Raw genomic sequence first — 14,259 nt, forward strand, 5'->3', positions numbered from 1 at the left:
TGGCTGAAACGTTCAAGCACGTTTCACCTTTGACCACAGCCAGCATCACACACTGGCGCTCAGCAAAAACCACATTTTGAGCTGGTAGAGACTAATGAGTCACAAGTTACCAAATTCATCAGCATCTTCAAAAGCTCAGAAAGCAGAGATGCTTTCACAAAGATATTTCAACTCCTCCTGTTGTCATTTTGTGAACTTGTCTTTTAAATACAGGACATGGGCATGTGCCACACCCGTGTCACACCTAGTTTTAAATCTAGAGACCACCTTGAACCCAGTAACTACAGACTGATACAGTATCCTACCAATACCCTCAAAAGTTGTTAAGAGAGTTGTCATTGAACAACTGACAACATTTCTTGATACAAGCATTTTGGTCCACATCCTTTGTAGTTAGAACACATCATTCCACTGAAAGTCCTACCTTGCACTGAGTTGGAAGCTTCCAAGTTTACAATTCCACTGGAAAGATCACGTTGGCTTGATCAATCATTTGTAAGTCCTAAACTATACAATGAAATTCAATTCTCTTCTATTTTAATCACATAACACCAAATCACAACAGAAGTTGTCTCAGGACACTTTCCATATAGAGCAGGTCAGGACCGTACTCTTAATGTACAGGGACCCACAGGTTCCCCCATGAGCAAGCACATGGTGACAAGGACAAGAACAAACAAAACAAAAAAAAGGTTTAGTGACCCAGCTCACACACAGAAAGCCTGGCTGTCGAACCTCTCCTGCCAAGGGACTAGAGATACAAATTACCTTGACGCTGTACTTTGGTGTGGTGCATCGAATGGTAACAGCTATGTTTCAGATAAACACTGTCCCTTTTAGATAAACAAATAATCTTAACTAACTTACCTGTTAGCTTGTCAGTCCGCCGGACAGGAATATATTGAAACATAAATTCCGCACCACAGCTGGCTCGCGTGTTGTATTTTATTTTGATAGCCCTAATGCCTTCCTTCGGCAACAGTTAGAAACAGACGACGACATCAGGCTAAACTCCACAGTACGCTGTTTGGCACCTAGATATGCAGCATTAACGGGCCACCAGCGTCTGGTCACGCCATAGAACCCATGAGCCAAGATGGTACATCTGTACACGCTGTATAGCTGACTGCATACACAGATCAAGTGAGAGACTGAATCTGTGCAATTCTTCAGTTTGATCAAGGTTTTCTCAAATAGGCCACACTTCAAGGATAGCAACGTTGTACTGATTATTGAGCCAAAGTAAGCTTCATTCATCACCTACAGACCAAGCATTAACCAGGCAAGATGCCTTGATGTTCGACTGTTCAAAATGGACAACTGTGACCATGACACAGCTGAACGACTGCTGCCAATGAAAGAGTGACTCCTTCAGCATGTGGACAAATATCAAAATAGTTGATTTTATTTATACTGTATTAAAGTTATAAACACATCAGGCAGTGGTTTTACACATCACCATACAGACATGGGACTCAATCAGTCTTGTCGATAATCCCCCGAAGCTAATTACAGTACAGTGATAATCATTTCCATAGCCACTCTTCAGCCTTCTGGTTGCATAAACAAAAAATCAGTGGTTTTTCAACAAACCTAAGCTGACCAAACCATGGTTTGGATGTCATGTGATTACAACTTGCGCTGTATCAGGGCTTCAGGATAAAATGTCAGACTCAGTGATGTTTGAATCTCATTTGCAGCTTGGGAATCCTTAGAACTTCAAGTTCAAGACAGTTAAATCATTTCAAAATAGCTATACCATTATAATTGCATCCTTCATATTAACGATTAATTTGTCTCTACACATTTAGACACCAAGGTCACTCACACAAACAAAAAGGTGTGGAGGAAATGCAGATTCTGTAACCCTCTGAAAGCAGAATGGAGTTGCAGAATTATGGTATTTTGTTCAGTTAAGCAATCCTCTTTAACCATCACATTAATGGAGTTTAATCTGGGCTACTCAGAAACATTAAAGATATTAAATTATCAAAAAAAAAAAGATAGGCCTTCCAAGACTATCTTAAGCACGAGATCAATCATAAAGACCTCAGTATTCTTCAAACAAAGTGCTAAAGGTGTCCGAAAACCTTCACAACATTGAAACTGATGGAGCCGCATCTGAAAATGTTCTGAAGCAGACGAGCGTTCAATCACACCAACTTTATGCAGTGACCGTGCACGAATAAAGCTCTTTTTTCATTCTTCACACAACTACAACACCATGAATCATTCTGAGGAGAAAATGTGCGCCGCTACGGTTTTTTGTGTCGAGACTATAAAGATTTAGTAGTTTTTTTCACCTGTCTTCGAGTGTGGCCATTCAGAACAGCTTTTAACACCTGAGCCTTTGATATGGTCTGAACGACTTCATTTAAAGCACATGGTGGCCTTAACACTGTGAGACCATGTCTCTGCTTTGATTAAGTGTCTGCTTTCAAGGCCATGTTCACAAACTGATCTAAGGACAGCAGTGGTGATAATTAAACCAAACCTTCAGCCTCGCTCCTCTGCTACAAACCCTCTCATGGATATTTTGTTATGGCGCATCAATAAGATCTTGGTGCTGTTCTTCAAACTAATCTGATGACAAATTTTATGAGTCACTCAGTGACTGAAATGTCCAAGTTGAAGGAGATAGTGAAACAGGTCAGTGGCAGTTTGTTGGTCCAGGATCAGGGCTACTGTAGTTTGGGGGGTGTCTCTGCTTCCTTCTGTCTGCTACCATCGCTGACGAAGCCTTTCATGTTAACCATCAGGGCTATAACTTCACATAATGACTCTGTTTAGCACTGGATGTGGCCTTTGTTTACCACCTAAAACATTGTAAAACAGTAACCTGATCTGAAGAGTTGAGTCAATTTCAACAGTTTCTTTCAAACACTATGTAAATGTAAAAAGATGGCCCATGATTTGATACATTACACACATTTTTTTCTCCCAAATTCTTGAGATGGCCACTCTGTTTGTGTTTGGCCTCCAGTGTATTATCCCCATCACAGAAACATGCTCCTCCTGTTGACAATACAAATTATTTTCTGCTACCAAACTCCATTTTCATCTGCAGCAAACACCTGTGAATGTGATGTCAAGTCTATATTTGGCCTGTTGTTCACAGGAATAAAAAATACACCAAACAAAATGGGCCCAGAAAGCAAGGCACGTTGCCAATAGCGGTTTTGAAAAAGTGTTTAAGGGTGGGATTTTCCTTTCCTAAAAGTTAAAGTTAACTCTGTGTGAAGTCTGTGTGGCTGTTGAACTTGCTGATCCTGAATGAGCACCCTATTTTAGAAGCTTCCCTAACAAACAGGCCTCGATCTCCCCGCTCCACTGGTCTGCAGCCCCATCTGTGCTGCTTTAATTTCTTCATGACGCACTGCATCTGCTGATACTCTTTGGTCTGAGAGGGTGTTCCTCTGAATAAGGCTCTCTCCCCTCTTCAACACCATTCACATTGTATAGTCCAGATCAGTCGCTCAGCTCCAGCTGATATCATACTGTGTCCAGCCCTCTGGTGGAGCCAAGAACACTCTTCGACCCCGGTAGAGGAAACTGACTATGCCCCTGTAGCCCGTACGAGGAACTCCAGATTTCAAGTCATCCATCACCCCCAGATTTCGAGCAAAGACTTTAAAACTTTCCCGGCTGGAGTACTGGACCCTGTACGGTCCGGGGCCTCTTAAGCTTCCTCCTTGTTGGAGGTCCTCAATCTTCACCAGTGGGGCACTGTAAACCTCTTTGATAAATTTTTCATCATACTTCTCTTTTAGCAAATAAGACAAATCCTGTTTGGTAAAAGGCACAAATTCAGTGTTTAGCTTAATGTAGCGAAGGTACTGGTCAAAGAACTGACCTAAACTGACGCCTTTCCGGCCAAAGGTGATAGTCCGGGAGATTTCTGGCCGGATGCAGGAGCGGTCTTTGCGCTGCTCCGGTTGACGCATCCAGTCGTCCCAGAAGGCCGAGGGCCATTTGAGTTCCAGTTCGTCCCACATCTCCTTCAGCAGCATCCAGCCCAGCCCGGGGAAGAAGTCTGTTCTGTAAAGGAGCTCAGCTTTGGAAGGATCCACCAAGGCGTCTCTGCCATTATCGTTCCAGGCAGAAACACACCAGAGGGTGGGGTCAGACCGCAAGATCGGGTACAGGGCTCGGAAATATTCAAAGAAGTCTGGTGCAACCTGGAGGAGAGAGATGCATGGGAGTGAGATGGTACTGCCTCAGAGATACAACCCAAATAGATCGAAATAATCATTGTAAGGACTATTTACAGAACTCAATTGAACAGCAGTGAGGAGAGAAGCATCAGTCTGAGCTCATTTTAAAACCTTTAATTCTGGGGTGGCTAAGCTACAGCCTGTGGGCCTACTGTAGCCCGTGGCTTCTTTTTAAATGGTCCGTGGTGAATCTTTAAACTGGAAAATGGTTTGGGCATATTTCTAATTCACAGCAAATGTCACTGACATCTTGAATTTTTTAATGTTGATTCACCTACAATAATTATCAGTCAATGAAAACATGAACCTCACCTGACTAACCGAAAACATGGCCGAACCAAAAGTAGTGTTGTGTAGTTATTTTCATAGAAAATTCATTTTCTATGGCACATGGGGTTTTCTGGTTTAGGAACACTGGTTTTCTTGCAGTGTAACTACCTGAAAACTACGCTATTTATACTATTACTTCTATATTATTATACTATACTATTATTACTATTTGTTATTGTTTGGCTCATGACTCCTTCCATTTTTCAGCATACGGCCCACAATCAAAAATGTTTGGCCACCCCTCATTGAATTAACTTGTCTCTGCTTAACACAACCCTATAAGCCTTTAAAGAATAATTCCGCTCATTAAAATATGGGTCCTAATTTACAGTTTTGGCCATCAATTCTATTAGCAATAATAATAACAGTGAAAAGTTTATAGCTGAAATCTGGGAACACAGCAGGTTGATCAACAACAGTAAGTATAGAAGGTCAAACTGAAGCAGGAAGCGGTCTGCAAATTGTGATGAATGTTCATAAAACGTTAATTGTTCTCTCTTGACTAACCTGGAGCTTTATTTTGAGCCTTTCAGATTGCATGGTTTCTCGTGTTTCTTGATCCATCACACTTCTTGTCAGTAATGTCATCATGTTCCCAGCTATTAACTTGTTGTGTACAATGTCATTATTAATGATAGAAATGTTGGCCAAACCTACAAAAACAAAACCCAAGTTACAATAAACTGAGCAAAGGATAATTCTGAAGCACTGAAAATTACTTTAGGAGAAGTAAACAGAAGCATCCATCCACTAACTCAGTTTTAAGAATAAGAATCAGAATTAGAATTAGAATTTATTGCCAAGTAAGTTTTCTCAAATAAGGGATTTGCCTTGGTAATTTAGTGCATAACAATAAACATAGTCAGAGAAAATAAGAAAAAGAATAAAAAAAGTACTGCAAAGGTCAACAAACAGAAATCTAAAGTAGAAAAAGTTAACAATAAAAATATGAAAAAACCTTTTTTTTTAAATTGTGGAATATGCATGAATTGACTGTGGAGGCACTATTCAAAAGAAAGAAAAAAAACATGCTGACTGTGAAGTCTGTAGTTTCTGTCATGTACTCGTTTGGAAGAAAAGCTTTCTTTTCGTTTTTCTGTCTGAACAGGTCTTACTGAGCTGAATTTTGATACTATTGCAGCTGCACTTTTGCTTATGGTTCCCAAATGACTTCGATTCATAGACACACAGCAGACATTTTGACTTGATAAAAAAACATTCCAACAATTATTGACGCGCAGCAACTACTGTTATTAGTGGCACCTGTGTTTGAAAAATTTAGCCTTGAAAAAGGTCTGTTCAACTTAAGTTTCACTCCTCCTGTGCCACCCCTCACTTTGGAAACCACAGACAAAATGCTTCTTGCTCCAGGTGCTCCAAGTCATTTTTCAATGCCCTGAGGGCCAAAAAAATCAATAAACAGGTGAAAAATAAAAAATAAAAAAAGCAACAAAAAAAATTAATTCACTATTGCATTTGGATTGTGGCAGCAGTTCCAGAGGCTGACATCTCTTGGCACACAAAACCAAAACTCAGTGCATGGCCAGAGACAAACTATGACTCAGAGAGATAATGTGTTTTCTGAATTTGGTCATTAACTTTTTGACAATATATATCATTAAGTGAGTGAATTGATTGCAAGTTAAGAAGAGGTGCATGCATCTGCGTGAAAAGAAGTTTTTTCTGGAAACATGCCCAAACATTCTATAGTTTTATTGGGAATGCTTGGGATTAGATTCATAGCCTCATTCACAGATTCATGGGATCTTGGATAGAATAAAAGTCAAGTCAATTTCATTTACATTTACAACCTGTCAGTGGTGGAAAAACAACTCCTTTTCTTTACTTTCTATCAAAGTGTCAATACAGTCATGAAAAATACTCTCACAAATAACATCCTGCATTTCAAATCTAAGTAGAGCAGTATTATCTAAGTGTAGTGAAAGTATCTACAGTGAAATTACTAACTTCAGAAAAATGTCCCTATGACTAATATATTATTACAGATGACATTATTTCATCGTTAATACTGATCCATCAAGATGCATTTGTGTAAGCACCATTTTACTGCTGAATAAAAATTGAAATTCTCCAGGCACTCAATAGTAAATCATTATTTTGGGTCTGAAAGAGGAAGCCAATGGTGAACAGTTATCTGAGTAAACTTATATTTTCCCTGCTCACTGGCAATTGCTGATTTACAGGGCACAATTTCTTCCTTGAGCTGCTGTTCCAAGTCAAAGTTATATGTTCTAGCAGCAGGAGGGAGGAGTTTTGTCAATTGGACATATTCTCTGTCCAAAGCAAGCACATATGATCCAATTAAATGTGGTAAATGCACTAATCTCAACATGCAAACTGGAATTACAGATGTCCATTCAGAACATCCAATATTCTTTGTTCTCTTTCCAAAGTATTGGTTACTGTTTGTGACATGATCCAAAACACACACAGGCCTACATACTTCAATATGATTAACATGTAGCCCAATGGCTCTGAATGGAAATCAGCCTTTGTGAGAAAACACTAAAATGGGTATTGTGTAATGTGAAAACTTATCTGACTAAACTACTGCTGCACATTTTTAGGAAACTGACTTTACTGATGAATACTTGTGACAAATGTGGAGCAGTAGAACCAGTCATTATTAACCCACATTCGACTGTAAAGCACATATAATTACACCTTGGCTATCCAACCTCTTTAAATCTACCCGACCTACCGTACCAGTGGGAGCATAACTGTGAACTCATGTGTACAGGTACTGTTTGAGCCCCCAGACCTTTACATAGTTTCAATTCTGCTGGAGATCCTGGATTCTGTGGAAATGTGCACATATGAATGCAGGTGAAATGAGCTATTTTTTCATTTGATGGAATTGTGCAGCCATAAAAAATATGTGGTCTTTTTCCACTCAGTGTAAAACATCATGCAGCTGCAATGGACAATGGATGAATACATCGCACTGTCCCTAAGTGGACACAAACTTTTTACTAACCTGAGAGGAAACTGAAGTCAAGAGATCTGTTAAACTGTTCCGTAGCATTAGGCCAGTTATAATTCTACTCTTAGACCAAAGTTAGTGGCTAACTAAGTTAAAGGAGTAGTTGAATCGATTCGATTATTCAGAAAACATATTTTCATGAAATGAATGAAAGGTCTGAGAGGAGACTGGAGCCTCAGAGAAACAGTGATGAGCCACTCTGTTGTGAATTATTAAAATGTTTTTGAGTTCAGGGTAGTGGTTTAAAATTCTTCCTTAACTGGCTCATCTATACTAAATTCATGTCCATGCATCAATGCTGCCACCAGGGAGCCATTTAAAGCACCATCTATACAATCTCTTTAAGCTGTGATAGGTGTGGAAGTGGGTGTCAGTTTACAGTTATAACATGACTACCAACACTGTCACCAGCTCTCTCTGCCTCAAACATAATGGCCTGATGCCATTGTGAGACAGTGGTCAACATATTATGTTTGTAAATAAATTTAGTCTGCATCTGTGATTACATTCAGGCCTACAAACCGAAGTGGATAAAAAAATAAATAAAAGTCACAGTTCCAAAACTGATCCCGATGGCAACAGATAGTTTCAGCCCCGTTTGTGTATTTCTGTATACCAAGTGCATGCTGTCACTGCTTAGCTATCTGCCTCTTCTCTTTCTCAACTTCTCTGTGTTGCACTTGAGGATAGCTGCCAGTGAAACTGCACCGCCAACGTCCTGTTGTGTGACATCATTAAGCAATGCCTTTAACAACCATTAAAAACACTGTACATATGTTCTCTCGTATGTGTCTTTACTGTCAAACTGTACAATAAAGGCAAAATGGCAAAAATGCGTGGTCTGCACTCACCTCCAGGTCATCCTCCACTATGACCACAGTAGACTGGGAGAACGTGCTGAACACTTGGTTGAGTGCCCAGCGGTAATGTCGGGCGATTTTGTAGTAGCCCTGGAACTTCCTGTGCTCTGGCCGGACTCTGATGTCTGACAGGTCTGGTTGGCGTATGTGTGTCACTTGATCTCCAAATGAGCCAATCACACGAGCTGTCTCGGCATGGCCACAGTCCTGACTGACAATGATTGGATTAAGCTCTGGAGAAGGACGGTACTGTATGAGTCTGTCAAGGCTCCGTTTTACCGTCACTCTGTCACAAGCGATAACTAGAATAGGAATGACAACTTCTGGGCTGGCAACGGAAGTCGTCAATTCATTGTTCGTAACAGTCTCTTCCTTTTTTACAATGGCCTGGTGCTGTTCTAACTTAGAGTCTGAAGCTTCTGTATGAGCAGCATTCTGTGTATATTTTAGTTCAGTTTGGTCCCTGTCATCCACACCATCTTTGAGAGGAAGGGGAGGTTTCGGTGGCTGGTGGACAACCTCGTTTTTGAGTTCTTTTGTATCATCCGTTTCTCTTTTCCCAACGTCTTTCTGCTGAGCCCACACTGCCCTATGACTTTCAATCTGCTTCAGTAGCTTTTTCTGGGTCTCGAGCTGAACTTCAACCTCCTCTGCTAGCCGGATCACCTCCCCGGCCAAGTTGACCCGGACTCCTTTTCCTCTGCCCACACCCCACTCCTCCTTTTCTCCTGGTTCGGCTCCACCATCTTCTCCGAGGCGGCCGATGGGAGGGCGACCCCAAAGATAAAGCAGAAGCAAAGCATTCCAGGCGACAAACAGGAAAGCACCACATAGTATAAGAGAACCTTTCTTACGAACCATGGCCCAATGACACTAGATAAGGGATGGGGTGGTGGAAAAGGCTGCAGGTAGGGAACAAGGGATGGAACCAGAGTGAGAATCCCACAGACCAAAGGAATTTGATCTCTGGTCACATTGGTATTATTTCAAATTTGAGAGTCATCCTGTCTTTAGATCAGGAGAAGGACTGTCCAACTCAAAATAAATTTACATGATCCTACTGTGGAATGCATGCATTCTTTGAAATCCCATAGAGATGGGGAAATGAGCCGAGACAGGACTTGCACAAGTTTAGCAAGGGAGGGAAGGTCGCAAAAGTGCAGATGAAAGTAAAATGAGGGAAGGTAAAGAGGGGTCGCTGTGGGTTAAGGGAATGCAGCTCCTTGGATATTATCCTTCAGCCATTATCCTGAAAATAGAGCAAGAAAAAACATAGTAGCAGAATTAATACAGCTCATTTGAATTTTAAAACAGAAACAAAAGCCCCTTTCAGACATGCATTGTATATCTGTAAAATTATGTACAAATGTGAATAAAAGTAGTCACTCTGTTATTTAAAGCACCCACAAGATTATGACATTCTTATGTATCATGTTGGTGCAGGATGTGCAAGCTAGAAAGCAGGGATGAATTACTGTATAAATTAAACTGCTGGCAAAAGACACATTTGAAGAAAATCACAAGTATTCACAGCCTTTGCTCAATACTTTGTTGATGTACCTTTGGCAGCAATTACAGCCTCATGTCTTTCTGAATATGATGCCACAAGCTTGGTACACCAACTGTATCTTTGGGCAGTTTTAGGCCCATATCTCAGGGACTGATGTCTCAAAATCTGAGCTACCCAAAAAACTACATGCCAATTGAGGGAAGTGTAACTATAATTTGGCTGAACTGACCCTCAAAATTAGGCCTCTATTTAGTGCAGGGGTAGGGAGCCTTTTTCCTCTGGCCATACTAAATTAATGAACACATATCCCACTAACCCCTGCAATGGCAGGAACTGTTTCTCTTTGGCAAGAATCAGTTTTGAAAAGGAATGCTCTCACCAGTAGGTTCGCTGTTTTGCAGCTCAATGATTTCGTGTTGTTAGTTGCCTGGCACATCAGCTGGTTCAACATTAAAAGGCGTATCAAATATGTTCAATTCCTTTTGTTTTTTTTTCATGTCCAGAAAGCTCTCACCAAATACCTGAAGGAGTTTTTCACACTCAGCAGCAGAGTCAGATGTCATAGCAGGCTTTTGTTCTTGCAGAGAAGGAAAATGCATAGTGTCCAATTGCACTTGCCACAGCTTTAATTTCCCTTCAGCTGATTTCACATTTAAAAGCAGAGAGCTGAGAAGCTGCTGGAGCTTGAGGTTCAGCTCTCACAGGTACCTGGTGATGTCCACCATGAAGGCCAAATCACACTGACACTTGCCATCACTGAGTTTCCATGCCAGTTTTCTCTTCGTTACTATGAATTATTCCAGACTGACACTGGAACAATTTTTACTTTGTCTGGTGCTAGCAGGTCCACAGCAGCAACTGCTTCACAAATTCTCCTTCTGAATGTGGTTTCGACTTCTTAGCTATTAGCTCACTCACCACAAAACTTGGCTGCATAACACTGTCTCTGTCAGCTCTGAAAGCTGCTTGTTGGGCATCCAAACTCCGCCAAAGAACATTAACGTTATCAAAGTGCATTTGTCCATGCTGCTCATCCAATTTAACATACTAAAGTTGTAATGATGCATGAGATTGGTCTTTTTCATCACTGGTAGCACAACCCAACAAACTAACTAACAAAGTTGTTTGTCCATTTTTCTTGGAAAGCACGATACTCCACATCTACTTTTGTTTTCTTGACAGTCGCCATGATTCACTGATGTAGTATCAACCGCTTCATATGGGTTGCATTCAGGGACCACTTGGAAGAATGTGTTAGCCTACTCATTTACGTTATTTTCTTTACAGCTGAAAAAGTAACTGCATTTTTTTTGGATTTATGAATTGCATTGCAGGCCAGAATTAATGGTCTTGCAGACCATATACAACCTGGAGAACACAGGTTCCCAGCTCCTGATTTAATGTCAATACCTGATCTTGCTGTACAGTCAAAGTCCAACTTCCCATAAACAAACAGACTCCAGCACAAACGTTGAAATACTTACACAGTGATCTACAGTCAAATAAAACTACTGTTGAGTGTCAACAGTGTGTTTGTGACAGTAAAGGGTTTCTATGTTGTTGACTGAAAGAAATGAGTGAGTGGAGGAAGATGAAGAAAGTGATTTATCCGCAGGAGCTCCTCAGCTTTAGAAAAGCTTAAACCAATTAGTGGTGATAAATATAGGCCTGCAATAATCTTGTAAGGATGAATGTTTGACTACAAGGAACAAATGCTGTGATTAGTAATGACTCTCTGGCTGTGCTTCACTGCTCTGGGACAGGACAAACTCAGCTCTGCAAGTTATTAACGTATCAGGACTGTTAATCACCACACTACCATCACCTAACAAAGAACACAATTTTCAAAGTAAGCAGAAGGTTTTACTGGGTCCACGACCAACAGTTTTTTCCATTAATGACTGTTGTTAAATAGTTTTTGGTTTAATAAATTATTTAGTTTGTTAAATGATGTAAAATTGTGAATATGTCTATCACAAGTTCTCAGCACCCAAATTTAAATTGTTTTTGTTCTATCAGTAGTACAAAACCCAAAGATATTCAGTTTACAGTTCAATAAAAAGAAGCTGGAACAAGGCAGAATTATTGCAGTTGTTTCTGACTGATTTTATCAGTTGACTAATCAATTAATTGAAAAATCGTTGCAGCTTTACTTTCTACAAATACCATGAATCTTTTAACTTTTTCTTGCTTTTTCCATGAAAAAGTTAAACACTTTCCACGCTTCATGTTGCAGACAAAAATTGTTAAATGGCCATAAAACTGTTCCTTCACTTGAAACAATTTATCTTTGAAAAGCATAACAACAACAACAACAACAACAACAATTAGTTTTTGCTTGGTCTGCATAATAAACTGGCAGTTGAGTGTATGAAAGTGGCAACACTTTTGTAGCAGACTGGCAATCAAAGGCATTGTACCGTGAAAACTACATGCAGATACACAGTATTTTAACAGTGACAGTGGATCAATTAAAGTAAAACAGGAAATACGAGGAAAAGGAAACGAATCGGGCACATTCAGAACACTTTAAATAGTTGATGTGAGCAGAAAAGAACAGTAAAAGAAAAGAAAGTTTACGACCAACAAATCAAATCCAGATTTAAGGAATAAAACGTGGAAATCAAACCTTACCTGAACTGGGAGCAGCCTAAAGATCTGTCATGCCCTTTCAACACTGTAGTAAGTTAAGCTTTGCAGACAAGATGATAGTGAAAAGGAAGGGAGGATGGGCAGGGGGAGGGAACTGTTGCTCTTCTCACAAACCGTACCAGTTAAAACTCTATTAAACTCTATTCTTCTTTAACCCCCTCCTCCCTCCGTCAGACAACGTGGAGCTGACTGGTAGGATCACAGAGGAACCTGTGGCAGGAACCAGCCAGGGCATCAGACAGTGTACCATCCAGCTAATGGCTCACATGACCACACTGTGGAACGGATATGAGGACTGGCAGGCGATACCTCTTAGTCTGTTAACACTAAATACGATTTACTTTCCGCTAATGTAAACGTTGCATTGCAAACAGCAGATCCCCATCGGTACAACTGTCTGTCGTATGATGGGATGAAGCCCAGCTGCTACACTTCAGATACTTATTTGAAGCTAGTATGCTATCTGACACCAAACTATCGGCTAGCTAAGTTAAAACATTGGACATAGTGAATGTTTAATACAGCAGCAGCAGCGTTTTGTCGTTTCTACAATGATTTCTGAGCGTCACGGACGTGTTGAAAGTCTTAATAGTGTTTACAGCTAGCAAACAGCTGACGTGCTGTTAGCTAGCTGGCTAACGCCGAGCAGTGAAGGTTTTTCATTCATGAGCAGTCCTGTCTGAAGACATGGTGGTAGCAGCAGCCGGAGCCAGTCACACTCACCTTTCACATGCCGTTCCCAATGAGTCGTTGCGGCTTGCATCGAGAAAAGAACTGGGGCTCACATGAAGCCGCGGGACTGACCGGCTACCTAGCTAGCTAACGTTTGCCAGTCGAGCCGCCGTTGTATTTCCTTCGGTGTTACATTCACAGCACATCTCTGTGTTGGTACACAGCAGACCCACTGTTGCCTGCGTCTCCACCTATGTTTTCCATCACTGCCCTGCCTGCTTTTTTATCCAACACCAGTAGCCGCGACTGTTAGCAGCCCACAGTGTCTGCTCCACCGCAAATATTAAGCTTCTGCTGGTTAGTGCATCCACAATGGCACTAAACAGCGAGAAGTCCTTTCCTGTCCTGGTTCAGTTTCTTGCAGTCCAGTCGGGTCTACAACAGGCTGCCTCTTCTGTTGTATGACGATGGCATTTTTCATGTTACTACACAAAACTACGCTTCCGCATCATCGACTGGAAACGATTATTATCTAGGAACGACACTAAGTCCTATCCCAAACTTGATATAAACCTCCCAGCACAAATCACAAATTAGTCACTTAGTCGCATGTAATAAGAAGAAGAAGGAAAAGAAGAAGAATGATGATGATGATGATGATAATAATAATAATAATAATAATAATAATAATAACATAGTCGCAAGCGCTGATTCCTTACAGAATCAAGTCAACACAAAGCCGAAGCTCGATTATCCAAAATGAAGGCAACGACGAGCAGCGAGTGGGATTCAAAGATGCCCAAAGCCACTTCACAGAGTTAAAATGTGTTTAAAGAAGAAGAATCACACACTTGTTTCATCATCACAAAGTCTGCAACATTTGAATAATTGCGCACTCAAAGTTCCGCCATTTGTCCCCCCTTCATCGTATTTGAAAGACATGATGTGTGTATGTTCAGGAGGCAGCAGGATGTTTCCAGTGAGTTTAATCAGGATCGCTCAAAGGCATCTTGAGTT

At 40.8% G+C, this 14,259-nt stretch overlaps 1 protein-coding gene across 2 annotated transcripts; it reads right to left on the reverse strand.

Annotated features, from left to right (window-relative positions):
• Window positions 1-1,387: 1,387 nt before the first annotated feature.
• mgat1b (alpha-1,3-mannosyl-glycoprotein 2-beta-N-acetylglucosaminyltransferase b) lies at window positions 1,388-13,670 on the reverse strand. 2 transcript variants are annotated; one of them, XM_041955419.1, is made up of 3 exons: window positions 13,294-13,670; window positions 8,400-9,657; window positions 1,388-4,178 (listed from the first exon to the last, which is right to left on the reverse strand). In XM_041955419.1, exons 2-3 carry the CDS (start codon window positions 9,267-9,269, stop codon window positions 3,477-3,479), a joined length of 1,572 nt encoding a protein of 523 aa, XP_041811353.1. In that variant the 5' UTR covers window positions 9,270-9,657; window positions 13,294-13,670; the 3' UTR covers window positions 1,388-3,476. The 2 variants fall into 2 exon arrangements, with proteins under 2 accessions (XP_041811353.1, XP_041811354.1); XM_041955420.1 differs by lacking the exon at window positions 13,294-13,670 and adding an exon at window positions 12,553-12,592.
• Between the last annotated feature and the right edge of the window lie 589 nt (window positions 13,671-14,259).

Source organism: Chelmon rostratus, chromosome 16 (genome assembly GCF_017976325.1).
Source record: "Chelmon rostratus isolate fCheRos1 chromosome 16, fCheRos1.pri, whole genome shotgun sequence".
Taxonomy (NCBI): Eukaryota; Metazoa; Chordata; class Actinopteri; order Chaetodontiformes; family Chaetodontidae; genus Chelmon; species Chelmon rostratus.